Source organism: Hyperolius riggenbachi, chromosome 7 (assembly GCF_040937935.1).
Source record: "Hyperolius riggenbachi isolate aHypRig1 chromosome 7, aHypRig1.pri, whole genome shotgun sequence".
NCBI classification, from domain to species: domain Eukaryota; kingdom Metazoa; phylum Chordata; class Amphibia; order Anura; family Hyperoliidae; genus Hyperolius; species Hyperolius riggenbachi.
This window is the reverse complement of record NC_090652.1, coordinates 127,874,272-127,902,076: the sequence shown is the minus strand read 5'-3', so window position 1 is coordinate 127,902,076 and position 27,805 is coordinate 127,874,272. Positions and strand designations below refer to the sequence as shown.

General features: G+C 44.5%; 2 protein-coding genes across 3 annotated transcripts in view; one reads left to right on the top strand and one right to left on the bottom strand.

Moving 5' to 3' along the window:
• KATNIP (katanin interacting protein) overlaps nucleotides 1-11,824 on the bottom strand; it is a 186,640-nt gene extending 174,816 nt beyond the window's left edge. The window contains exons 1-2 of one of the 2 annotated variants that reach the window (XM_068244638.1): nucleotides 11,698-11,824; nucleotides 2,735-2,784 (exon numbers count right to left, since the gene is read on the bottom strand). In XM_068244638.1, the coding sequence (XP_068100739.1) occupies nucleotides 2,735-2,784; nucleotides 11,698-11,704 (57 nt within the window). In that variant the 5' untranslated portion in view covers nucleotides 11,705-11,824. The remainder of the gene's footprint in view (nucleotides 1-2,734; nucleotides 2,785-11,697) is intronic. The other variant, XM_068244637.1, reaches the window with a different exon arrangement.
• Nucleotides 11,825-11,961: 137 nt separating this feature from the next.
• Nucleotides 11,962-27,805, top strand: part of GTF3C1 (general transcription factor IIIC subunit 1) — a 136,795-nt gene continuing 120,951 nt past the window's right edge. Inside the window, exons 1-6 of the mRNA XM_068244636.1 lie at nucleotides 11,962-12,427; nucleotides 14,594-14,785; nucleotides 19,724-19,897; nucleotides 20,850-20,993; nucleotides 24,790-24,886; nucleotides 26,923-27,046. Of these exons, the coding sequence (XP_068100737.1) occupies nucleotides 12,207-12,427; nucleotides 14,594-14,785; nucleotides 19,724-19,897; nucleotides 20,850-20,993; nucleotides 24,790-24,886; nucleotides 26,923-27,046 (952 nt within the window). The 5' untranslated portion in view covers nucleotides 11,962-12,206. The remainder of the gene's footprint in view (nucleotides 12,428-14,593; nucleotides 14,786-19,723; nucleotides 19,898-20,849; nucleotides 20,994-24,789; nucleotides 24,887-26,922; nucleotides 27,047-27,805) is intronic.

The window sequence follows — 27,805 nt, the reverse complement described above, 5'->3', positions numbered from 1 at the left end:
AAAAATGCTTGGCTAATGTATTGCAATGGGATGGTGCACACCGGCGGTTTGAGGTTTTTGCCAAGCCGCAAACGCTCCTCCTGCTGCGCGTTTGCGGTTTGCTAAAAAACCTCAAACCACCGGTGTGCACCACACATTGAACTACAATAGCCAAGCGTTTTCACTGGCTGGTGGATCGCATACAAAATCCGCTTGGTGTGCACCCGGCCAAATATCTGCTCTCTGCTCCCAAAACCGCTAGCGTTTTGACGATCTGCTAGCGGTTTTGGTGTGCACTGGGCCATACAAAGGGAATAAACATGTGTATAGAAGAATATGTGTTACTGCAATACTTTTCTGTGAGAAATACTACATTTTCTGAAAACATTTTTGGGGTGCCAACAATTTTGGACATGCCAGTACTCTAATGATCAAAGTACATATACCAACAAGTTATCACATTTCATTATCTAAACAATATTTTTTATCGTTAACATTGGTATTTTCAAGGGCAATTCCAGAAAAGCACTATTTAGAATGCCTTACTGTGGAAAATGATGCAAAACATTATTCTTCGCTTTGGACAGAGCGGGAAAGAGTGGGGACACCCACCTGTAAACATTTTTTTTTTTAAACCACTTAAGCCCTCGGTTGTTTTCACTTTATGCATTCAAGCAATGTTCACCTCCCATTCATTAGCCTATAACTTTATCACTACTTATCACAATGAACTGATCTATATCTTGTTTTTTCCGCCACCAATTAAGCTTTCTTTGGGTGGTACATTTTGCTAAGAGCTACCTTACTGTAAATGCATTTTAACAGTAAGAATAAGAAAAAAACTGAAATAATTCATTATTTCTCAGTTTTCAGCCATTATAGTTTTAAAATAATACATGCCTCCATAATTAAAACCCATGTATTGCATTTGCCCATTTGTCCCGGTTATTTCAGCGTTTAAATTATGTCCCTATCACAATTTATGGCGACAATATTTCATTTGGAAATTAAAGAGCATTTTTTCTGTTTTGCATCCATCACTATTTACAAGCTTATATAAAAAAAAAAAAATAGAAATATTTCATCTTTGCATAGATATTTAAAAAGTTTAGATCCTTAGATAAACATTGTGTTTTTTTTTTATTATTAAACATTTTATGTGGGTACTTTTAGGAGGGTGGGATGTAAATAGTATTTGATTTGGGTAAATATATGTGTATTTTAATTTTTCTTACATTTAGATGTATTTACTTTTTGGCCACAAGATGGCAACCTTGAGTTTGTTTACATGACGTCACTCTAAGCGCAACATGTACACTTAGAGGGACATAGGAGGCAGAAAAAGTGAAGCTTCCAAGAAAAGCTGTCGCTTTTTCTGCGGGGGAGAGGAATTAGTGATCGGGCACCATGGCCTGATTCAATCATTCCTGGGCTAACGATCCACGTCCGGGAGCACACGTGCACGCGCGCGATCGGCCGCGGGAGTGCGCACGGAGGACAAAGTGGTTAAGATTATTTTTTCAAAATATTTTCAAGGCAGAGGAGAAGGAACAAATATTCAAGCAGAACACGCAGTGTTAACACAAGTTGAAGTTAGGTAAACGAAAACGGCAGTAATCCAGCACGGCTTGCAAATGAGACTTAAAACTGCCACTAACAGTCCAATTTCTAGCGAAAAATCGTTCGAGCGATCAGAAATTCTGATCAGATTGGTTGTAAACCATCTCAGTTGATGGGCACAATCTACTATAAACGATTATAAAAAATAGTCGTCCGATTGGATTTTTGTCAAACCAAACTTTAGATTTTCTTGTTGGTTGTGATAGATAGGAAGCAAAGATTGGTTCGTTGATGGTGTAGTAAACAATTTTTCTTCCGATTAGAAGTTTTGATCGCTCAAACTATTTTTTGCTAGAAGTTGGACCGTCAGTGGCCACTTTTAGAACACTGCAGACATGGCAGTCAGCTGACCAAATTAGTGATTACTATGACCCATGACACGCACATCATCGATGCTGTGACATGCAGTATCAATATAAAGTTAACATATTTGCATAAATGCTTTCAGAATTCTTGAGAAGCAACAGTAGTCCCTGATGCAAGTCTGTTGCTAGCTATTGATAACACAGCTATTGATTATGACCCTATTTGCAGCAACTAGTAACAATACATGGTAACAAGATGCATTGACTAGTCGTGGCAAAAAGGTCACTCCTGTGAAATGGCTCTTAGGATCATGTCGCATGAGGGACTTTGTGGCAGTGACAATGGAGGAACTAGTGGCTGCATGGATAATTAACAAAGCTCTTTGCGACATGACTATAATGCTGGGAATACACAATGAGTTTGTTCGGCAGATTTACTGGCGATTTCATTTTCCTATCTTTTTTCCAATCGATTTCCATTCACTTCTATGAGAAAATCGATCAGAAAAACTATCTAAATCAGATCGGACCTGTCGGAAATTATCTATTGAGCCATCTATCTGCCAAAAAAAAAAAAAAACTCATGGTGTATTCCCAGCATAAGGTGTATATAAAGAGGAAAGTTTGGCCTATCCTGCTAGTTCTGCTCCTGTTATGAAAACAAGGTGGGAAGCAGGACCAGACAATGCTGATACTGGCTTATCCAAGCTGAAACAACCGCATATGACTCATTCACCAGCACCACCTCAGGAAACCCTGATAACTGACTGAAAATGGCAGAAATGGAAAATAGTCATATCATGTGTATGAGAACCGTGATGAAGGCTTACCGCATTTCCACTACTAGAACAGCTTATTTTATTCTTCACTGTAGATTTGCCTGTAAAGATGAAAAAACTAGTCAGTGAAATTTCCAAAGATTAATGTAGCTACAGCTGGAGTTCCTTTTCTGCTTAAGGGCTGGTTCAGACGGACGTCTGCGTAGCGTCGCGTCTGGGGGCGTTGCGGCGGCTGCGCGGTCAGGCTTTCAGTAGCCTTCGGTCGCGTCGTGATGCGGTCGTGTTTTTTTTCCCCGTAGGGGAACATTAGCCGTCGCGGTTGGCCACTCCCTGGAAGCTACATGTTGCTTCCAGGGGCAGCCCGAACGCTCGCGAAAATCGGGACCCGAACGCCGCGTTCGGGTAAAAGCGCGCAAAAGCTCGGTGTAAACGCTCCCATTCACTTGAATGGGAGCGTTTACCGCGACGGTCCGAACGCTTGCGGTAAACGCTCCGCAAGCATCCGTCTGAACCAGCCCTTAGAAGACATTCAATCTTTCCTACACAGCGACAGACTGAAATATCTTCTAGAAAAGAAAAGGGTCTGCAGCTGAAGCTGCCATATTTGGATACATCGTGACCTGGATAACTGAGAACCATCACAGAAATATCAGTATAGTTTTATTTGTTTTCTGCAGCTGAATTATTCATGAATAGAGATGTAGCGAACGGTTCCCGAACCGTTCGCCAGCGAACCGCTCTGCTACTCTGGGCCTCTTACTACTTCCGGGTCGCAATGACCCGGAGTAGTACGCCTGCGCTGCCCGGCGGAGCGCGTCCTAGATCGCGCTCCTGTTGCCGGGCACTCTCTGCGCATGAGCGTGACGTCACTCATGACGTCACGCACATGCGCAGAAAGTGCCCGGCAACGGGAGCGCGATTAGGATGCGCTCCGCCGGGCAGCGCAGGCGTACTACTCCGGGTCATTGCGACCCGGAAGTAGTAAGAGGCCCAGAAAGGTTCGCCAGGCGAACGGTTCGGGCCATCACTATTCATGAATAGAAGCAGGGGCGTAACTAATAATGATCCTCTTGAGTGATTACTCATATGCCGCATATTAAAGAGAAACTGTAGGGAAAAATAACAGAATGAATAAAATTGCTTATTTTTTTTTACAATATTCATTACACACTAGGGGCGTTCTCGGCCTTTTTTCAAGCACAGGCAATTTTTAAAATCGCTCACAAAATGCTAGTGCAATGATTTCCTATGAGAGAGTTCACAGCTGATCGGTTCGTTTCCGATTCGCTCAGCAAAGCGGTGCCTGTACCATTTTTGAGGCGTTTTTGCTATAATGGAAGGTATAGGGAAAACGCAAAATACTAACAAAATCGCTTTGTGCAGCAAATGCGTTCGCGTTTTTAAGAATAATTACATTGGGCTCTATTCACAATGATTTACTGCATGAGGTAATTTAGGTAGTGATAAATATTGACCAAAATATCTCCATTTTGAAATTCACCATTTTTTTTTCTCCCTAAATTACCTCTTGCGGTAAAAGTGGGGTAAAAGTGTGGTAATTACCTCAAAATTTATCTCCAGTTTGAGATTCTCAATTGAATAGTTGGTGTTAATTAAAGATTTTTTTTATCACCTACAAATGGTAGGTGATAATTTTCACTTCTCTGCTGTTGGCTTTCAGGATGGAGCCTTTTGAGCTTTGTTTGCTTGAGTTCAGTGGCGGACATACGGCCGTGCAGCCGCACGAGGGCCCCTGAAGTTCTGCTGCTTCAGGGGCCCATTAAGTATTGCAGGTTTTTTTTTATTTTTATTTTTTTTTTTTTATGTTTTTTTTTTTTAACCTGGGGGGCCCAACTCCTGTCCTCCCCCCTCACCTCGCCCCCCCCCCCCCCTCATGCGGCGGGAGAGCGGAAAATACAAGAAGTCTCCGGCCGGGGCGGCAGCTGCCGCTTGGTCTCCAACTTGGAGACATATCAGAAACTAAGCAGCAGCTGCCTCTAGCGTCTGCTGCAGCCCCGGCCGGAGACTTCCTGTATTTTCTGCTCTCCCGCCGGCTGCAGCGCATACCGGGAGGGGGGCCCGAGGTGAGTGAGGGAGGATAGGAGTCGGGCCCCCCACCCGGATAGCTACCCACCCGGCTACCTTACCCACCCACCCGGCTACCTACCCCGCTACCTAACCATCCACCCGGCTACCTACCCAGGCTACCTACCCACCCACCCGGCTACCTAGCTACCCACCCGGCTACCTAACCACCCTGCCGGCTATCTACCTGGCTACCTACCCACCCGGCTACCTACCCCGCTACCTAACCATCCACCCGGCTACCTACCCGGCTACCTAACCAGGCTACCTACCCACCCACCCGGCTACCTAGCTACCCACCCGGCTACCTAACCACCCTGCCGGCTATCTACCTGGCTACCTACCCACCCGGCTACCTAACCACCCTGCCGGCTATCTACCTGGCTACCTACCCACCCGGCTACCTAACCACCCTGCCGGCTATCTACCTGGCTACCTACCCACCCGGCTACCTAGCTACCCACCCGGCTACCTAACCACCCTGCCGGCTATCTACCTGGCTACCTACCCACCCGGCTACCTACCCACCCGGCTACCTAGCTACCCACCCGGCTACCTAACCACCCTGCCGGCTATCTACCTGGCTACCTACCCACCCGGCTACCTAACCACCCTACCGGCTACCTACCCACCCGGCTACCTACCCACCCACCCGGCTACCTAACCACCCACCCGGCTACCTAACCACCCACCCGGCTACCTACCCACCCGGATACCTACCTACCCACCCGGCTACCTACCCACCCACCCGGCTACCTACCCACCCGGCTACCTAACCACCCACCCGGCTACCTACACACCCACCCGGCTACCTACCTACCCACCAGGCTACCTACCTACCTACCCACCCGGCTACCTACCAACCCACCAGGCTACCTACCCACCCACCCAGCTACCTAACCACCCACCTACCCACCCACCCACCAGGCTACCTACCCACCCCCCTACCCAGCCACCCACTAGGCTACCCACCCGGCTACCCAGCCACCCACCAGGCTACTTACCCACCCGGCTAAGGGCTACCTACCTACCCACCCGGCTGCCTACCTACCCACCAGGCTACCTATCCACCCAACCACCCATGGGAGCTGCGCGCCGGATGGAGGCTGGGACAGGAGGTCTGCTGCTGCAGGTGAGTAAATGTTTTTTTTTTATTATTTATTTTAGCAGGTGTATGTTCTGGGCAGGTCTGCCACATGATTGCGTGTATGTTCTGGGCAGGTCTGCCACATGATTGCGTGTATGTTCTGGGCAGGTCTGCCACATGATTGCATGTATGTTCTGGGCAAATTTGCTACATGATTGCATGTGTTTTCTGGGCAAATCTGCCGACATGATTGCAGGTATTTTCTGGGCATATCTGCCGACATGATTGCAGGTATTTTCTGGGCATATCTGCCGACATGATTGCAGGTATTTTCTGGGCATATCTGCCGACATGATTGCAGGTATTTTCTGGGCATATCTGCCGACATGATTGCACGTATTTTCTGGGCATATCTGCCGACATGATTGCACGTATTTTCTGGGCATATCTGCCGACATGATTGCACGTATTTTCTGGGCATATCTGCCGACATGATTGCACGTATTTTCTGGGCATATCTGCCGACATGATTGCACGTATTTTCTGGGCATATCTGCCGACATCATTGCACGTATTTTCTGGGCATATCTGCCGACATCATTGCACGTATTTTCTGGGCATATCTGCCGACATCATTGCACGTAGTTTCTGGGCATATCTGCCGACATCATTGCACGTATTTTCTGGGCATATCTGCCGACATCATTGCACGTATTTTCTGGGCAAATCTGCCGACATGATTGAATGTATTTTCTGGGCAAATCTGCTCACATTATGTGTATTTTCTTGAGAAAACCTGCACAATTATGTGAATTTTCTGGGGAAAGGGTCACCAAAACTTGGGCCCACTGTCTTTGCGTTGCACTTTTCAAGGGAACCTGAGGTGAGAATAATATTGAGGCTGCCATATTTCTCTCCTTTTAAGCAATACCAGTTGCCTGGTTGCCGTTCTGGTCCTCTGCCTCTTATTCTTTCAACCATAGACCCTGAACAAGCATGCAGCAGGTCAGGGGTTTCTGACAATATTGTCAGAACTGAGAAGATTAAGCTGCATGCTTGTTGCTGGTGTAATTCAGTTTATTACTGCAGCCAAATAGATCAGCAGGGCCGCCAGGCAACTAGTATTGTTTAAAAGGAAATAAATATGGCAGCCTCCATATCACTCTCACCCCGGGATCACTTTAAATTACAGTTAGCTCCGCCCTTATCCGGTCATTGCCACGCCCAGGTTCTATCCACGCCCATTTAGCGCGCCGCAGGTTATAGCTGCACCCATTTCTTGACGCTGCAAAGCGCGCCGCAGGTCAGGGGGGCCCACAATTGATATTTTGCACAGGGGCCCACTGCTGCCTGTGTCCGCCACTGCTTGAGTTTATGTCAATTTTACATAGAAGGCAGAGAAGACGAGTGTGTCTAATCTCAAGGCGCTCTTTCAGACCTCGTACAGTCTTTTATATGATTTTATAGATGCTGAGGAGTAAATTCCTCTCTGCGCTAAAAGTTAAGCAACAGCATAATAACCTTTAGGCTACTTTCCCACCAAGACGTTGCGTTGTAGGGGACGTTATGGTCGCATAATGTGCCCCTAACGCAACGCATGGTGGTGTTGAGGTTGGACGTCAGATTGAGCTGCTTTATGCAGCTCTCAAAGCAGCCTTCCAGGTTAGTGATAGGAAGTCCGGATCTTTTTAAGGATTCGGATCATTTGAATCGGATCATTGAAAAGATCCGGATCTTTGAACCAAATCATTTGAATCATTTTACTAGGGAAGCAGACTGGGTGAAATGACTAGCAGGACAGGGCTTTCCCTGCACTGTACATTCTGTATGCTCCTGTTTCTTCCAGACAGACATCCACTGTGAACCGAATCTTTCACTGTGATGATCCGGATGATTTGACTCACAAAAAAGATCCGGATCAAATGAACGATTCCTTCATGACCTGGACAACACTACAGTCTCACCATGAGTCACCACAGTGCAGTGAATATTAATTAGCCATGTGGCTGGCTGCCCTCCTCCTCCAACATTACTGAGCATGTGCAAACAGTCTAACGTGGCTTAGCCAGTATAACGTACAGCATGCAGCACTTTGTTTAAACGTGCTGCGTTACTATGAAACCCAACGTGTGCACTGTGAACCAGCACATTGATTTTACAGTGCTGTGAGTTAGGCTGCGTTACTGGCTGCTGTTACGTGGGACTTTAATGTCCCACTGTGAAACCAGCCTTAAAGGAAAACTTTTTTTTGTTACAGCTGATACAAATCCAACAAAAAATCTCCAGTTTGTGTACTTCCTGCTTTCATGGAAGCAGACATAGTGTTAACATTCCGTGTTTACAAATTAGCTGCTCCGCTGAGGCAGCCAGCTGGCACAGCTGAGAGCTCAAATTACAGTTGCGATTATTTACAGATGAGGGGGAATTAGACAGGCTAAATTATATACATACAGGGTGCATTTATATATGTCTTCCTTCTGTCCTGCGCAAGAGTTGATGTCCCACTTTAAATGTGACAGGCTTTCCTGGGTCATCTCTGTGTAATGGGTGGCAAGCGTATGGGCTGCCCTACAGTGGTCAAAAAAGCTTGTTTTCTGTACAGATTACTGACTGTTTTATCACCTGTTTAATCACCTGTTTTACCACACTTTTATCAAACATTTATCACACTTGGTACATTTTTAGTGAATACTCAGAAAAATCGGTAATTATCACTGGAGGTAATTTTTCACCTAAAAAAAGAGTTACCGCACATGGTTTTGTGAATAGAGCCCAATGTATTTATTTTTTTCCGGGTCATAGAGTTCACTTCCTGACTTGCATCAGGGAGTTAATTCTAAAACCACTCTGAAAAATCACTTAGAAAAGCGCTTTTTAAAAAAAATGCAGTGCACAGAGGAGCGCCGGAAGGAGGAAAAAAAGCACACCAATACGCTTTTTGAAAATTCCAAAGCCACTAAAAATATTGCCTAGTCTCCTGGAATGCTCTGGGAGGAAAATTCCACATAGCTAAACAGCCTAGGCTAAGCATCACTGGGTGGGCAGGGCAACATAGAAACACACAGCAATATACATATATGTGATGCTAAAACCAGGAAAAGTACACTACAGAACAGGGGAACCAGCAGGAAACACAACACTAAAATTAAACACCAGGCCCCTCGCCCACCACCTTTGGCTGCAAGACTTTAGGCACTGCGCTCGCTTCAGCTACCACTCATGCAACTCTACGAAGCCTATTCGGTTAGTGAAATGGTTAGCGTTTTCTGCTGGGTCCCATATTTCTTAGGCCTCCTTCACATTGTGAACGCAGAATGGACATGAAATCGGAACGCAACGCACTTGATCACATGCCACCTGCGCTGTTGATCCCATTCACGGCGCTGTGCTTGGCCGTAAAATACATGCAGCATTGCGATAGCACAGCGCAAATGATCTGAACGCCAGAAGTACTGTCTATGCACTACTATTGTTCTTGTGTGTCGCACAACATACACGCTGCCAAAATACGCACGGCAGAGCATAAAGTGTGAACGGGGCTTTACAATTTAGTGGCGGCGACCAAATTGTCGCAAGCCACAAGCAGCCGTGGGTCCTTTCAGCTAGACGACCTTGAAGTCTGGGTGTTTAGTAGCACACCTCCCAACTTTTTGAGATGAGAAAGAGGGACAATTAAGCCACCCCCCTAATCACACCCCCGTCACAACCTTAGTCACGCATAGGATAAAGATTTCATAATAAAAATATGTTGTTTTAAAATTCAAACCACACCTGTTCTTTATATCCTGGTTCATTTTCCTTTAGGTACTTATCCGTTAGCCGGGCGCATCCGGCAGGTGGCGCTAATTACTATTCCCCCTCCAGGCCGCCATGGATAGTAGGGAAAGATGTAACTCTGGTGGAGTTTTGTCGCCACCTGCCGGATGCGCCCGGGTAACGGATAAGTACCTTCCTTTATTTCAACATTAATATATGAATTTAAAGGATGGGAATAAGGTTTAGAGCAGGGGTCTCAAACTCGCGGCCCGCGGGCCATTTGTGGCCCTCGATACAATATTTTGTGGCCCCCGCCGGCTAAAGCTTCCTTATAGTTCACTTCAGTGCTCCCAAGTAATCCGCCGCATCCCCGCCGCAGTGTTCTCCCCAGAATCAATCAGCCGGGCGGAGCGCCCAGGTAAAATAAATTACCGCCCGGCTGGTGAAACCGCCGTCACCGCAAGCTGCGCTCTTCGATCACAAGTGCCCGGCTGTCAGGACACGCTTCTTCACCTCTGCGCACCAGATCTCGTCTTCCCGGCAAGCTCGTGCACTGTTTGGCTCAGCGCATGGTAAGAGGCGTGACCATAGCGCTAGTAGCTGCCGACTGTCACAGCAGAAGCTCATGACTAAGCTGTGCGGGGACGTGCTGGGCAGAGAACGGCTGAACATGTTAATTTATATTCACGAAGTTCAGTGCATAAAGCGGGACGAGTAGTGTGGTGGGCTTTGATTCGTAGCACAGGGGAGAAATGCGCTGGAGTTATAGCAGAGCTGATTTCGGGGAGGAGCAGTGTGGTGGGCTGTGATTTATAGCAGAGAGGAGGATCACGCGCAGGTCATGGTGAGGAATGGAATGCTGTCTGTGGCGTGAAGCCGCAGTGTTAACTGCAGCCATAACGTAGTGAGAGCCATTGGAAGCACATAGCTCTATTGTTCTATATGTGTGCTTGTAAGAGGAGAGTCCTGTGCCTCCAGACTGCAATCCTTCATAAATTAATCTGCCCTGAACTCCGATGGTCTGTTCTGTTCTGCCTATTCAAGCTGGGAAGGAGTTGATAGATTATATTTATATATTTTTTTTTCTCTCCTATCATAGCCTTAGATTTCCCTGTCCACCAGCACCTCCCCATCAGCATCACACAGTGTGAGACCCCCTCCATATCACCCAAAGGGAGATGCTCCCTTGTCCATTAGCAGCAGCCAGTGTTTACCCCCAGTCCTCTAGCATATCACAGTGTTTGAGGCATTAGTATGAACACCTCACCCACATCAGCTGCACCCAGGGTGAGATCTCCCTCCCCACCTGATAGCTTTCAGTGGAACTCCCTCCACATCCTGTAGCACTCAGCACAATCTTCTCCCATGCCTAGTATTACTCGGGGTGGTCGAAACACCCCACCTGACACATTGTGATCCTCTACACACACACACACACCCTCCCCCCCCAAGCCTGACCCTCCTTCTCCACCAAACGTGACCTTACTTCCCCACCCGGCTACTTTTTCATGCCACCCGGCTGGAAAAAATTTCTGGGGAGAACACTGCCGCCGCTAAACGAGGGCTGCAGAGCCCCCAAATCGCCCGGGGGGGGAGGAATCCTCCAGCATTTCCTGGAAGGGGCAAAGCTTTCAGCTTCAGCTCTGCTCCTCCTGACGTCAATCGCCGCACGGATCGCCACCTCTCCCCGCCCCTCTCTGTGAAGGAAGAGTGAGAGGGGCGGGCAGAGGCGGCGATGTGCCGCGATTGTGAAATTCCTTATGCGGCCCAGCCTCATCCTGACTTTGCCTCCTGCGGCCCCCAGGTAAATTGAGTTTGAGACCCCTGGTTTAGAGTCAAACACATTTTTAGTAGAGAAATATATTTATTTACATAGAAAGAGGGACAAAGTCCTGAAAGAGGGACAAATGAGGAGAAAACAGGGACAGGGCTCCCAAAGAGGGACAGTTGGGAGCTATGTAGTAGTGAATGGTATTAGTATTAAGAAACTAAGCCAATTCTACAATCACATCTGTGCGGAAGCCAAACATTTAGTATGTTTAGTATGCTACACGGGCACCCGGGCAGGGACAGGCAGTCCACTTACTGTGCATGACAGAGATGAGGCAAGGCTTCTATAACTTCACAAAACAACCGATTTCAAGCCAAGTGTTTTCTCCTGTTACCTAGCTGCAAGCAGCCAATAGAGCGACCTTCTACCTGCCGCCTATCACAGCTGTGCAGCCCTATAGCTAGCCAATGTACGTGAAGTTCTAGATGTTGTTCTCCGCCCCAAGGCCAGCTCTTCCTCCAATCATCTTCCACCTCTGCGCGGCGCAGCCAGTAGCCGCTCTCCCATTGGGCGTCCTTTGCTGCGTCACTAGAGAGTGACTGGAATCTGCAGATGTGCAGCGTAAATGTCTTTGCCTACATGTCCTGTACTACGTAACACAACCGCCATTTTTATGGGGACTGTAAAGCTTACTTACTTTGTCTTTGGCAAAATGGCGTCCATCATAGGGATAGTTAATGTTAGGAAACAGGGACTGTGTGTTGCTTGGATGAGTTATAGCGATCAGTGAGGCTACAGTGAAGAAGACTCGCACACAAGCCGAGATGGACGTGCTGGAGACGCTGCTGGATGAAGTGGCTCTGGAAGGCTTAGACGGGATCACCATCCCTGCCCTATGGCTGAGGTTACAATCTCGTGTACCCCCATTCCCTCTCCTCCTGGATGCCATCACCAAGCAGATGCTGTGGCAGTCCCTAGTGCGGCACCCTGAGCTGGAATTCTACGAGCTACCTGAAGAGAGACGACCCTTAATGTTAATCAACAGGTCTCTGTCTCTCATTATTGTGGTTCGTTTCTAATCGCAGGTTAATGAATGATACACCGACTTTCCTGTTTTCTCTCCCTAATCACTGTCTTTTGCCTAATAATAACCTCCCCCTGTCATCTCTCCTGAGTCTCCTCCCACCACTCCTTTGCCTTAAGGTGGCCATACACCATACAATTTTTAAAAAAATATATATGTTCAATTTAAGAATTGCAATCAATTTTTGTGACAGATTGTAAAATTTCAAAAATATGACCAATGTACCACACACACATGTTAAATTTTTCCCCAATTAATGATAAAAATGATTGGAAACTGAGAAAATTACCAAGGTGTTTATATTAATAAATGGACAATCTAACACACACCATACAATCCTAGAAAAATTGAATTAAAATTTCCAGCATTCCAAATAGAAAAAAACAGGAAATCCGATTGGATTTTTCAGTCGAATGAAAAAAAAAAAGCTCTTCGATTTTTTTTCGGGAGATCCGATCATATTTATTGAATTGCCGTAAAATCTGATAATTTTATTGTATCATGTGTGGCCACCTTAACACTAACCTGCCTCCTCTCCTTTGCCTAACACTAACCTCCCACCTCTCCTTTGCTGTACACTAACCTTTCACCTCTCCTGTGCCTAACACTAACCTCCCACCTCCCTCCTGTGCTTACGCTAACACCCCTCCCCCCTTCCTCCTGTGCGTAATGCTAACCTCCACCCCTCCTGTGCCTAACACTAACCTTACATCCTCCTATACCTAACACTAACCTCCCTCAACTGCGCCTAACACTAACCTTTCCAATCCCCTGTGCCTAACACTAACCTCTCCCATTTCCTGTGCTTAAAGAGATTCTGAAGAGAGATTAAAAATCGCTTATTACCTTATATTCAACAGGGGCATGTTTGCCCCTGCTCAAACGCTGCTATCCCGCAGCAGAACGAGGGGTCTTTACCCCCCAAATCCCCTCCGTGGTGCCCGGGGAGCGCTTCCTGTAGAGGCAGAGCTTTCGGCTGTAGCTCTGCCTCTACACACGTCTATCAGCGCGTATCTCCGCCTCTCTCAGTCTTCCTTCACTGAGAGGGACGGGGGAGAGGCGGAGATCCGCCGGCTGATAGACGCGCATGGAGGCAGAGCTACAGTTGAAAGCTCTGCTTCCATGAGCAACAAAATCCACGACCAAGAAAGTCGTGAATATTGCAGGGGGAGATTTGGGGGGTAAAGTTCTGCCGCTGTATAGCAGCGTTTTAGCAGGGGCAAACATGCCCCTGTTGAATATAAGGTAAAAAGCGATTTTTAATCTCGCTTCAGATGCTCTTTAACACTTATCTCTCTCCTCTTCTGTGCCTAAAGGTGGCCATACACTTATAGATTTACAGCAGATTCGACCATCAGGTAGATTTCAGTCAGATTGCTGTCAAGTTGATCTGACAGGAATCTATCTGATGTCTGCCACACACTAGGAACAGATTTCAAATAGATTTAAAAATGAAATCTATTGGAAATCTATTGAAAAATCGATCTAAATGCATAATTGCACCATTAAATCCAATTTAACTCTATGGGCCATCGATCTGCTGCGATTGACCTAGATTTTCCATCATGTCAGATAGATAAAATCAATCCCAAATCGATCAATTGGCTGATTTGAAAGAATCGATTTTCAATTGATCGATAGCCAAAATCGACCATTGTATGGGCCCATTAACCCTAACCTCCCACCTTTTTCTCAACTTTTAATTATGGGTAGTTTGTGTTTATGTAAATTAAAGCTCACCTGAATTGGGACAAAAAAGTGTCTTTTTACCTACCTGGGGCTTCTTCCAGTCCCCCATAGTCTATTGGGTCCCTTGGTGTCCTCTGGATCTCCTCCTGTATGTCGCTGCCCCATAAGAATGATCTACAACTAGAGCTTTAGTCACAGCTACTGCGCCTACTTAATCCTGCTCTCTGGAAGCATTCTGCGCTTATTTGGTTCTCAAAAGATTTGTACTGCATATGTTGCTGTCGCACTTTAAGAAACGTTTATCTGCCAGTTAGCTACTATGGTTCATTAATGGAAATCATTCATTTGAGGTAAAAGATAATATTGTAACATTTGTATAACAACTTTCACTTTTACTGATTGTAGAGAAAATATGTAATAATTGTATGTTTTATTCAGGTATGAAGGGTCCGAGTGGGATCCAAGTGTACTAAAAGCTAAAGAGTTGAACACTGAGGAGATCTATCCAGTTCATATTATAAATGAAAATAAAAATGGGATCCAAGGCTCGTGTCAGTTTTTTAAACAGCGAATATTAGTTTCAGAGCTGGTAAGGAAAGAACCACTTACCTGCGAGGATGCTGTTGCTAAGTAAGTATGATGTGTCATCATTTGTTTTTATCTTTTTTTGTAAAAGAGTCTTATATCAGTTTCGTATATGTTTGCAGTTGAATGAACTGTATGAATTATTTTAGTAGGTTTTACAATAATTTATTAAAGGACCACTATCACGAAAAATGTAAAATACGTGTTTAAACATACTTCCAAGTAGTACATTTCTCCAAGATCAAAGTGCACTATAAATTACTTTTCTTCTATGTTCCTGTCTCTCACAGGAGATTATAAAATTCTGACAGATCCTACAGATTTTGGACTAGTCCATCTCCTCACAGGGGATTCTCAATATCTCTATTAACCTCCCTGCCGTTATAAAAAATTGCTGCGCACGGCAGGGAGGGTGTTTTTTGACATTTTTTTTTTTTTAGCATGTAGCTAGCCTAGCGCTAGCTACATGCTTCCCCCCTCCCTGCGGCATCCCCCCGAATGCGCCGATCGCCGCCGGCGCATATACCCATCCGGAAATCCCGTTCTGAACCGGATTTCCAGGAGGGCTTCCCCCGTCGCCATGGCGACGGGCGCGATGACGTCACCGACGTCGTGACGTCAGAGGGAGTCCCGAACCACCCCTCGACGCTGCCTGGCACTGATTGGCCAGGCAGCGCACGGGTCCCGGGGGGGGCACCCTCTGATGCGGCGGGTTGCGGCGAATCGGCACGGAGCGGCGGCGATCGTAAGTTACACGCAGCTAGCAAAGTGCTAGCTGCGTGTAACAAAAAAAAAATTATGCAAATCGGCCCAGCAGGGCCTGAGGAATCCTCCGCGGCAGGTTACCCCGAGCTGAGCTCGGGATAACCGGCAGGGAGGTTAAAGAGAAACTCCGACCAAGAATTGAACTTTATCCCAATCAGTAGCTGATGCCCCCTTTTACATGAGAAATCTATTCCTTTTCACAAACAGACCATCAGGGGGCGCTGTATGGCTGATATTGTGGTGAAACCCCTCCCACAAGAAACTCTGAGTACGTACTCCTGGCAGTTTCCTGTCTGTAAACCTTGTTGCATTGTGGGAAATAGCTGTTTACAGCTGTTTCCAACTGCCAAAAAAGCATGCAGCAGCTACATCACCTGCCAACAGTAAAAATGTCACCATGTAATAAATGTCATAATGTAAATCAGGGATTTAAAAGTTTTTACAATGGGCAAACACTGACTAAATCCTTTATACATAATTATTGTAAAAATGAAGCACTTTTATTATTACATTATTTTCACTGGAGTTCCTCTTTAAAGCGCTCCCTGGAAAGGATCTTTACAAAGGTGTCAGCCAGCCTGCATACTCCTTTGCACACCAGTTTGGCAGTTGTACCGAGCACCTGCCATTCAATAACTGCTTTTGAAAATAAAGCAAACCTTAAGAATCCCCCATAAGGAAATTGACTAGTTTAAAACCTGTCAGATGTGTCAGAAGTTTACTGCCTACTTTAAATGATAGGAACATAGAAGAAAAATAATTTATAGTGCATTTTAATCAGGTAGAAATGTACTTCGTATAGGTATGTTTATACCTGTATTTTTTCATGATAGTGGACCTTTAAAGGACTTTTGAGACAAGAAAAACTAAGCAAAATGCAGTACATGTAAAAAAGGTGGTTACTGTGGGAATACCACGGTCACCTGTATGACAAGGAGAGACCAGGAGCCACATGGTGCAGTATTGTGGGGTGCTAGATGTTAGATTGTAATGTAAGAGTATGTATACTCACAAAGGTGGGTTGCAGTCCCTGCAATAATAAGGTGGAAGGAGGTGTCTTTACCACTCCAGATGGAAGAACCCAAACCACGGGGTAAATGTAAAAAGATTAAATTATGTATTCAGCATGATTAAAAGGACAACGCATTTCACTGGTCTCAGGCCGCTTCTTCAGGTCAATACAAATGCCTTTAAAATATGGTCACAAGCATGGGCGCCAGAAAATTTTTCTGGCGTCCATGCTTGTAACCATATTTTAAAGGCACTTGAATTGACCTGAAGAAGCGGGCAGAGACCCGTGAAATGCGTTGTCCTTTTAATCGTGCTGAATACATAATTTAATCTTTTTACATTTACCCCGTGGTTTTGGTTCTTCCATCTGGAGTGGTAAAGACACCTCCCTCCACCTTATTATTTTGTTGTTTCATTACATTACCTATTTTTGGGCAACTCCACCCCCCAGCAAATTCAGTACATGCTTGTGTTACTAATGTCCTTCTTTCTCAGGCTATGCCCCGTTTGCCACTGTTCCACTGCTATGGTGTCCTTTTCAGGCCTTGAGTAATATTAGTCCTGACCTTTGATCTGGAAATAATTGCTCCCGTTCATGACTTCTGTTCTACATTGAAGAGGTCCAGCAGAGACATCAGCTCAGAACTGTCAAAAAAGTGTACAACCTTCTACTGTTCAGAGTTGTCTGGCCAGTAGAAGTCTTCATAGAAGAATTGCATCCTCAAATCTTTACCTCTGTTTGCTCTGCCATGTGAACCCCGAGCAAAGTGTCCTGCATGGTGAGTGGGTACCCGCAGAATGGCTAGAGCTGTGCAAGGTGGTGAGAGCGTTTACCCTTATGACACAGGAGGACATTGGTATTGGTAGATTTACTGTCAGATTGGTTATTTCCGACAGGTCTGATCTGATTTCTGATTGATTTTCCCTTCTTCTCTAGCAAACCAATTGGAAAATCGATCGGAAATCCGATTGAACCTGTTGGAAATAATCGATCTGACTGTAAATCTGTTTGAAAATTGTATCGTGTGTACCTAGCATGATACTCGCTGCTGTGCAGGTGGACTTAGTGCCCCCTATGGGGAGACTAAAACACTGGGATACAACACAGAAGCTGTGTCGCTACTAACACCTCATGCTGCTCAGTGAAGGTATGGGAACCCTGTGTGTGTGTGTGTGTGTGTGTGTGTGTGTGTGTGTGTGTGTGTGTGTGTGTGTGTGTGTGTCAATGTGCCAGCTTAGCTAAGATAACTTATTATGCTTCTGCTGCTGATGCTAAATGCTATCAGGGCTGTGTAGTCGGTCCAAAAATGCACCGACTCCGACTCCTCAGTTTAGGATTCCTCCGACTCCGACTCCTCTAATTTGCATATTACAATTTTGTTGATTACAAATATGTAACATGAAATTCGTCTCTTAACTGCCAACGCTTAGGAATTTTACAAGACAACTGAAGTGAGAAGGATATGTAGACTACTATATTTATTCCCTTTAGACTAAAACTAGTCCTTGGTAAGAGTACTTGTAAAAGGTACAAACCGGAACAAAGAACATCTATCAGGCCCTAGGCAATGTAAGTGTGGGTACATGTAAGAATGATGTGCAGGTGATGTGCAGGTACTCTGCAGGGGAATGAGGAGATTCTTCCTCTATTACACATTCTTCATGCACAATCTGAACAAGGTTTATGGGTGACAGACAACACCTCTGTGTTCAATGTGCACAGCATTCTCAGTGGATTCCCTGCAGCTCTGTGGGGAGTGCATATGTAGAGTATAGTACTACTGTGTAACAAAGTAAACCTGAGACAGATGAAATTAAAGTTTTATACATACCTGGGGCTTCCTCCAGCCGCCTTCAGGATAATCAGTCCCTCGTTGTCCTCCTCCACCACCTGTATCTTCTGCTATGAGTCCAGGAGCATACTACACCTGTGCAGCACTATTGCGCAGGTGCAGAATGTTCCTGGCTGTGGGAGCGGCATGCGGCCGGACAGCGCTGACTGGCTGAATTACCAGGACTCATAGCAGAAGATCCGGGTGGTGGAGGACAGCGAGGGACTGATTAGCCTGAAGGGGGCTGGAGGAAGCCCCAGGTATGTATAAAACTTTACTTTTCATCCGTCTCAGGTACCCTTTAATTTGTAGTCACCAAACCAAATTTTAACATATCAAATTATTTGATTTCATCAGCAAAGGAAGTGCATACATTTGCATAAATTATTTCCATCTCATTGACCATCTCTATTAGTGACACAGCTACACATCAGGCTTTATTCTTACAGCATAGATGTTATTTAGTGTATATATAAGAGATTCCTGTGTACACATCATATATATACAGCCACAATCAGATGTGTATATCTGTCCTTAAAAATACGGGGACTGCTTTATTGAAGCAGCACAAGTAACTAATTTTGATTGGTTTATTTCATTTTTGTGGACTAAGCACAGCTATTACTGTATATATACATTATTTTTAATGACTATTATCTGAGAAATTGAACATTTTATCATATTTTCTATTTTAATTACAGTTACAAATTCATTAGGAGTCGGAGTCGGTGCATTTTTTCCCGACTCCGACTCCAGGCACCCAAAATTGCCCGACTCCACGACTCCGACTCCGACTCCACAGCCCTGAATGCTATAGCACACATGAGACACATAACTGAACCTTGCTTTTATCACATTAATGCTAGCTTTTGCATGTAATCAAGCTATATGTGTAATTGCTCATTATATGAATAAATGTTTGCCTTATCATTTTAATTTGCAGGGAACCCATACCTATCCTTGACTGCAAGGAGTGGGACCTGATGTGTAGTACATTCTGAGATTCCTTTCTGTTGGCTACAGGGTGGTTATATAGCCAATGTTGGACCTCTCATGTCATTCCCTTCTTACCAGGAGGGCAGAGCTGAATGTTTTTGCACCATTCTGAGTGAACTCTAGAGATTGTGTATGTACAAACCCAGGAGATCAGCAGTTATAGAAACACTACCTTGTCTGGCACCAACAAATACGCAATGATCAAAATCACTTTTCCCTCCATAATGGGGTTTGATATGAGCATTAACTGAAGTTCTTGAGCTGCATCCTTGGAATTTTATGCATTGCACTATTGCTGCATGATTAGCTGATTGTATGAAAAATATATGTTTGTTTAGTTTTTTTACATTCTGAAAAATGCATGCAATTGTTATTTCAGATGGGGGGAAAAACTTGTGATTGTTGCATCTCAGACTTTGCGAACTCGAGCTCTCATTGGCTGGGACGGCGATCCATCAATGGAGTTACCAGATTGTTCATACTGCATGCTTGAGAAAATTGGGAGATCACGGTCGCAAGGAGAAATCCAGAAGGATCTGCAGGTGGACTTCAAGTAAGTCAGTAGACATGTTCTAAATAAAATAGGTGCTATCTACACATGTTCAGCACATTTTGCTACTTGCCACTTTTGGTTCTCTTTAAAACTGAATTGAAAGCTCAACACATTAGGGGATGGAGTTTTTGTGACTGCACAGTGCTACAAATTAAGTGCCTTATTAAAATATGTCTACATGATTGCTTTTAATTTTTTGGACTTCTGGGAAAGCTGCTGGAGCATATGTAGACACTTCTGGGTGTTTATGCTATAATTTAGAGGCAACATAAATAGCTATATCTTATTTAAAAGGGGTTGTGTTCGGTTGGTATTCTCCATAGAAATTATAGCCACATAAGTAGTTCTGTGATGGAGAACTATTTGCTAGTATCTTCAGAAGAGAGAGTTACAGCAAACCTGTAAAAACAACAACAACAAAAAAAATAGATACGTACCTCAATAGAGGGAAGCATCTCAATATTTCAGAGGCTTCCCAAGTTCTCCTTGACCCTGCTGTGGCTGGCCAGGACCCTCCATCTCCTCACTCCTCTACATGTACTAGTTCAGCCATACTGCGCATGCACAATTGGGTCGAGGAGGACTATCCAGAGCCTTCCCTCTACTGAGGTAAGTATCTACTTTTTAATATTTTTATCACTAAGGGTGCACTTTAAGTAATCAGTTGTATTTATTTTGCTTCTGCCAATGCAAGTGATCACCACCGTAAGCTCTGCAGCCAGCCTGCTTTGCATTTCCTGGGTGATACACAGAAAATATGTCCACCTTACTATGTACGATGAATGGAGGTCAACTTTGAGATTTCTTACTTGTGCCATCCATTAAAGTAGCTTTCAAACACCTAACTGCCAACTTCTTTACTGGGCAAAACTTGTGATTTTGGTTTATAGTAGCTGATAAACCTTTTCTATGAGTACAAATTATAATTGTTTTTCTGTATCTTTTGTTTTAGAGTGGAAGCTGGGAAAGTCCATTATATTCGGCGAGCTCTTGACAAGAATGGCCTTGTAACAATGCAAACGCATGTTATCAAACTACCCAATGGAACTCAGCAGCATTCTTTACTTCTGCTTCTAAAGCGCTTTCATGTTGACAGGTTAAGTACCTCCTATTTCACATGCAACCAATGTTTCACATTTCAGTGGAGGATACGTGTTGTACTTTATTTAGTTTAACTGGACTAATCTGAGGTCTCTTCAAGGGAAATGCTGCAAATACAGTACACGAAACTGATTACTCTATCACATCCCTGTAAGCGGGTTGTCAGTGACCTTAGAGGGTGGAATCCAATCAAATCAGAGCTATGAGAATTGTAGTTCTCCTAGTGGACCTGTACGCAGCTAAACATATTTCAAACACCTACACAGAGAATGGGCACTGTTAAGGCCCCTTTCACACGGGCAGCTGACGGGGTGAGTTCACTGGCTGTCAGCTGCTCTCCTACACCGGCCAGGAACTTGGTAGCGCTCGGTACTGGTACTACACAGGTGGCCCCTCCACCATGGAGTAGGATGTGAGTGTGGCCGCAGCTGCGCTCACACACCACATGTCGCGGTTCTCTGCTGCCGGGTGACACACGTGGTGTTACAACCGTTGCAATTTGGCTGCATTTAAATTGCACCTGAATTGCACTGGCAGCAGATGGAAGACTGAACTGCTCGGCAAACGCGCAGTTCAGATGTCTGTCTGATAAAGGCCTTTTACTGATAGCAGAGTATTGGTAATTTTATCAATATTCTGCTATCTCCATTCTCCAATAGCGGATGGTAAAAAAATCACACGGAGATTGCAAACACAGGAAAACCGCAGAAAAACCGACGACTATCTCGACATTGGTCACTAAAGACCCTTTGCTGCACTGTCCGTTTTGGCACACTGTACATGGTGTGTGACAACACACACTTTCATGTTACCGTTAACAATACAACTGTGTGTTTCCATGCATTGCGATATAACGTGGCTGGAAACATTTTATTTTCTGGTCCGATATCCGTGCTATAATGCACTGCAAAGCGCATGCCATGTGTCGGGAATCCAGCGGTGAAGAAGCCGACCTCGCCAGGTCGGCTTCCGTGCGCTTCACGGCGGGGGGGGGTCACGTGGTGTAGATGTCATCGAGTCTCTACTGCGCAGGCGCAGATGACCTGACATGACCCGCGCCGTGGAACGCACATGACAATGACCCGGAAGCCGACCTGGCGAGGTCGGCTTCTTCACCGCTGGACGCCCGGAGAGAGAGTAGCTGCGCCGAGGGCACCGATTGACTGCCAGGAGCTGGAAGAAGCCCCAGGTGAGTGCAGTTTGTTTTGTTTTTTTAGCAGTGAGGATCTTCCCTTTAAGGCTAAAGAGCATCATGAAATAAAAACAGGTAATTTTATGAGGCTTCAGACTCTCTTTGAGGGCTCGTTTCCACTATCGCGAATCTGCATGCGTCCAACGCATGCAGATCCGCACATGTAATACAAGTGGATGGGCCTGTTTCCACTGTAGCGTTGTTGAGGTGCGTTTTTTTCAGCGTGAAAAAAACGCACAAAAGAGCCAACGATTTCGCCTGCGTCGGGAATCCTTGCGAATCGCCGCTAATGTATTTAATAGTAAAAACGCATGCGTTTGTTACATGCGTTTTTACCCGCGATTTCGCGTGCGATTTCGCACCTTTTTCAATTTTATTTAGCCCTGGCAGTGTCATGGTTAATTTCGCATGGCACCCTGCCATGCGAAATCGCGGGTAAAAACGCATGTGGAAACGCATCCGCATGCGTTTTTACAAGTGTCGGAATGCGGCCGAAATCGCGTCGCAACAGTGGAAACAAGCCCTAAGACGCTAGCTTTTGTAGGCTTTTGGGAAGCCTTCAAGGCTAACAGTTCGGGTCTCTGCAATTGTTTCCCAGCATTTGCCGCCTCTGAAAGCAACATGTTGCTTTCAAGACGAGACGCAACGCCGGGATCTACAACCAGACTTTCATGAAAGCTTGCAAAAGCCAGCTTTAAACGCTCCCATTCACTTGAATGGGATGGCGGTAGTTTCCCAAAAAACGACGCATCTGAAACGCTGCATTAAACTTCACAAAAACACCCGTGTGAACAAGCCCTAATATAAGTACCTTAACTGAACCAGCCCCCTCCAGGCTTTTCACTCCCTCGCCATGGTCCACCACCTCCTAGTTGTTCTGCAATTGGCCTTGGAAAGTCTTCCTGTTTGGGGCCAACTGCGCAGCCCGGATGCACTCCCGCCGCCGGGAGCATTCTAGGTATGTATATACTGTATACCAGTGTGTGTGTCCAGCACCAACGGGATTGGCTGATGCCAGATAAGTGTAGTTTCTGGTTGCTTGAAAGTCAGTGTTAAAAATAGGCCTACGTAAAAAACAGTACTATAATCCACACTGTATACTTACCATAAAATCTGTATTAATGTTGAAATACATAAATTAAAACAAATTAGGACAAGTGACATACTTAAAGGGTTACTAAAGCCAATATAAGAAGTCACCTTACATTGCAGGCTTGCAGGTAGAACAGCTATCTTTACTGTCTTCCATGGAGTCACAAGGTGGGGAGACGGGGTGATATTTTCTTAGCTGGCGAAGCATCACATTAATTCCTTTGTACATGCTGTATAGTGGGTGTGTCACTTTGGAGATGGAGCAGATGTTATCTGGATGACAAGTAGCTGGTAACCTTCGCATTGAACACTTACCGTGGCTGTAGTTATGATATGGGGCTTGTAGATCACAAGATGAAAACCCCACATTGTTTTATGTAGAAAGTAAACAATATAAAAATAAAAGTTCCTTCAAGTGGACCCAAACTCATAAAGTCTTTATCTCACATATAGTTGCTGCAGAAATCCACTGCTGTGTGTTACTTTGTATAGCCAGCTCAACTTGTCTTATCGGTAGCTGTAATTAGATTGCAGAGAAACTCTGTTAAAGGAGAACTGTAGTGAGAGGTATATGGAGGTTTCCATATGTATTTCCTTTTTAATCAATACTAGTTGCCTGACAGCCCTGCTGATCTATGTGGCTGAATTAGTGTCTGAATCACACCAGAAACAAGTATGCAGCTAATCTTGTCAGTTCTGACAAAAATGTTAGAAACACCTGATCTGCTGCATGCTTGTTTAGGGTATATGGCTGAAAGTATTAGAGGCAGAGGGTCAGCAGGATAGCAAGGCAACTGTTATTTCTTAAAAAGAAACAAATATGGCAGCTTCCATATACTTACTACAGTTCTCCTTTTAAGCTGTGGCTCTCTCCCAATAAATAAACACTAAGGCTTAACCCTTTCATAGCTCCCTGGAAATTGATTCCAAGTTAAAACGACAAGGATTTTTTTTTTTTTTTTAGGATTTTCATAAATTGTAATGAAGATTTTTTTTCTCAAATAAAGGTTATCATACTGTGGCTAATCTGTCAGTGCAGAGAGGAAGTTCTGAGTTTAGATCCCCTTTAATTATAAATTTGCCATTACAGTTGCACAGCATGTTCAAAACCTAGGAAAGCTCCTGTTAATGTGGTACCTGAGCCAATAAAATCAGCCTGTGGCATCTAATGAGTCTAAGGAGGAGCTGTGTGGTAGATAAAACTCAAGGCAGTTTAATAAATGAAGTACCCAATAAAGTGCTTACCTGTGCTAAAGAATGCCCAGGGCACTGCAGCTTATGCACACTGAATTTACTCCATAATCCACATCTCTCTCCTTTTTTTAATGAAGGGCTAATGTTCATCGACAGATGTTATACCTCCCATTAAAAACATCTGGAACAACTTCTAAACTGCCTTGTTCTGCAGATACAGCAGACATTACTAATATGATAAGTGGGTATGAATTGCTAATTGAGAGAACGTCTGCAGTCTTAAATGGTGATAATGATTATTATTATTTTTTAGGATAAATAAGTATGAATTGCTAGCAGAGAGAGTTTCTACAATCTTAAGTGAAAAAGAAAACCAAATGGAAAGTTTGATGAACCTTCGTGAAGAGCTGGTAATATCCCTGCAGTCACTTCTGCATAATGTCTCTGTGTCTTTTTTTCTTCCTTTCTATGTTATGTGGCTTCTGCCATCTGTGTTGCATTCAGCCAGTTTGCAACCAAGATATTTACTACATGCATAGTAACATACAGTGCTATTTAGGCCCCATTTACACTTTGCCATATTCTTTGCATTGCGTTACCCTTTCTGCACGTTGGGTAACACAACAGCAAAGAAAGTTTATGGGGCCCTGTATAGTAACTTTGTCGCGCCTGAAGTTCCTGTGGTAGTGGAAGTCAATGGGCGATGCAAAAAAATGTAAATTTGTTGAGTGCGGCACTCATGCACAGAACAACATGAATACAATGGGAAGGCCGGGTATCCCAGTGATGCGTTTCCTGTCTAGCAGGGTGTGCAGGGGCAGCGCTATGCATATGACTCTGTTGGCGCTCTGCCACGGTCATATGAATCTAGTTTTTGCCGTTGCGATGCTGTGGCGCACCACAACACTTTCCTCGGGTATAAAACTGGCCTTATTGTTGCCTGCTGATTCATAAGTAACTGTTAAGATACCTTTTAACAGTAAGAATTCTCAAATCTAATTTCGACAGTAGGAAAGATGAAGCCTGGTTGGTTGTTCTGGGTCTATGGCTAAGAGTATCAGACACTGGATTAGGGGACAACAAGGCAACTTGCATTGTCTAAAAGAAAATACCTGTAAATATGGCAGCTCCATATCACCTCTGGGTTCTCTTTAAAGAGAATCTGTATTGTTAAAATCGCACAAAAGAAAACATACCAGTGCATTAGGGGACATCTCCTATTCCCTTCTGTCACAATTTTGCCGCTCCCCGCCGCATTAAGTGGTCAAAAACAGTTTTAAAAAGTTTGTTTATAAACAAACAAAATGGCCACCAAAACAGGAAGTGCAACCTACTGTACTGTACAGTTGGTCCACACATAGAAAATACATCCATACACAAGCAGGCTGTATACAGCCTTCCTTTTGAATCTCAATAGATCATTTGTGTGTTTATCCCCTGCAGCTCTCATCCACTGAAGAGTGACAGGCTTTTTCTTCCTGCAGACAGCTCTGCCCGGTGTCTGTAATTCCTCAGCATGTGACAGCCCAGGCAGCCAGCTCCTTTCACAGCCTAACAGAGGACGATTTATCCAGCTTGTAAAAGATAAGAGAGCAGAGAGGCTGCCTAATCTAAATAACACACACGGGAGTGTGCATAGAGGGGGCCTGGGGGGGGGGGGGGGCATGCATAACAGATCAACACTGAAGAGTTGGCAGCCTTCCAAACACAGGTGACAAATCAGACAGAGGAAAGATAAGTTGATTTATTACATAGACGGTGATAGTAGAAAGTGCTGCAGTAAGCCAGAGCACATTAGAATAGGTTTAGGAACTTGTAGGAAGGTAGAAAACAGGGTGACATTTTTGTTACAGAGTCTCTTTAAAGACTCACAGTGGTGACATATAGTATAATGTAGTAATACAAGCATACAAATAAGCTTTTTTTTTTTTTCTTCTTTTTTTCTGTTTGAAAGAGTTAAACATCAGGTTTTGACACTCTAAATGGGAAGTTTTTATTAGGAATACTGTACTTAATAGTGCTTGTTTTTCCTATGCTTTTAAAAGCATAAGGCAGGTGAAGTTTGTCATCAAATTGTACATTTATACAATGGGGGAACAGGGCCGGGGGTTTTGTTGCTCCACCCAATATCACTCGCCTTTACTGCCGTGCAACCTGATTGGCCACGACGGCCCGACATCTTGCAGCATGTCCGATTGACATGCTCGGCCCGAAATTAGACGCATTGTTGATTGGTCATGCACTTGGCGGCACCGATTTTCATCTGGTTCGATAATAATTATCGAATCGGATGGTTGACGAACCGCCAAGTTGCTGTATGTATGGGTGCCTTAAAACTGTTAAGATTAGTTGAATGCATTGGTACCATATCATTGTATTAACTTAGAATTCAAAATGTATTTTCCACCTTTTCATTTAATTTTTTTTTTCTTTTTCCATCTATAAGGGTTTACCAGAACGCTGGTTCAAACGACTATATTATTATATGTCAAATGCAGGAATTGTCAAAATTATTTCTTTACCACTGCATGAGATTGTGCCACTTGCTGAACACCGCAAGACTAAAAGAGGTATGTTATGGTGTATGTGTGCTCATTCTCTGAGGTATAGAACGACTGCTAAATCCTGAGTTTCATGTTGCTGAGTTTGCTGAAGATCATCCTGAGTGTTTTTCAGCCACTCCACCTACAAATGTGTTTTGCTTTGCTTTTACCTTCTCTTTTGCTTTCTCTCCACCTTGTTTAAACAGAGTCTCAGTGTAGGTAGCCACAATCTTTTCAAATGTTATTGCATATTCTTCAACTCTATGCTGGTAGATACCATCTCAGTGTGAAGGTATAGAGCCTTGACAACATCCATCTTGTTTTTGTGGGTGGCGGGATTAAAAAGGAAATCCTGATTTCTGTGTTTTCGATTTCCTGTTAGCTTCAATATCAACAACAGCAGTTCAAGCTTTCATACATACTTCTTGATCAGTTAACACCTGTGTATTCAGTTTCCTGAAAAGTAGTAGAAAAATGAGGGTTGAACCCTGGTGATCACCATATAACTCAAGACAAAGCTGGTACACCTCAAGGGTTTGTTGATTTTCATGGCAAATTTAATGATCCATGTGTTTCTTCCTCCCTGGCTCCACTGTCTCCTCTACACCCTCTGCTTCCAGCACCAAAGTGTGAAGAGACCAGCAGATGATGCTGGCATTTTCCTGAGCCACGCCCTACAGCCACTCAGTCACTCTTAAAGGACAACTGAGGCAAGAGGGATATGAAGGCTATGCTTTATTTCCTTTTAAAGGGGTTCTCTGGTATCTGTAAAAAAGCTAAAACTGA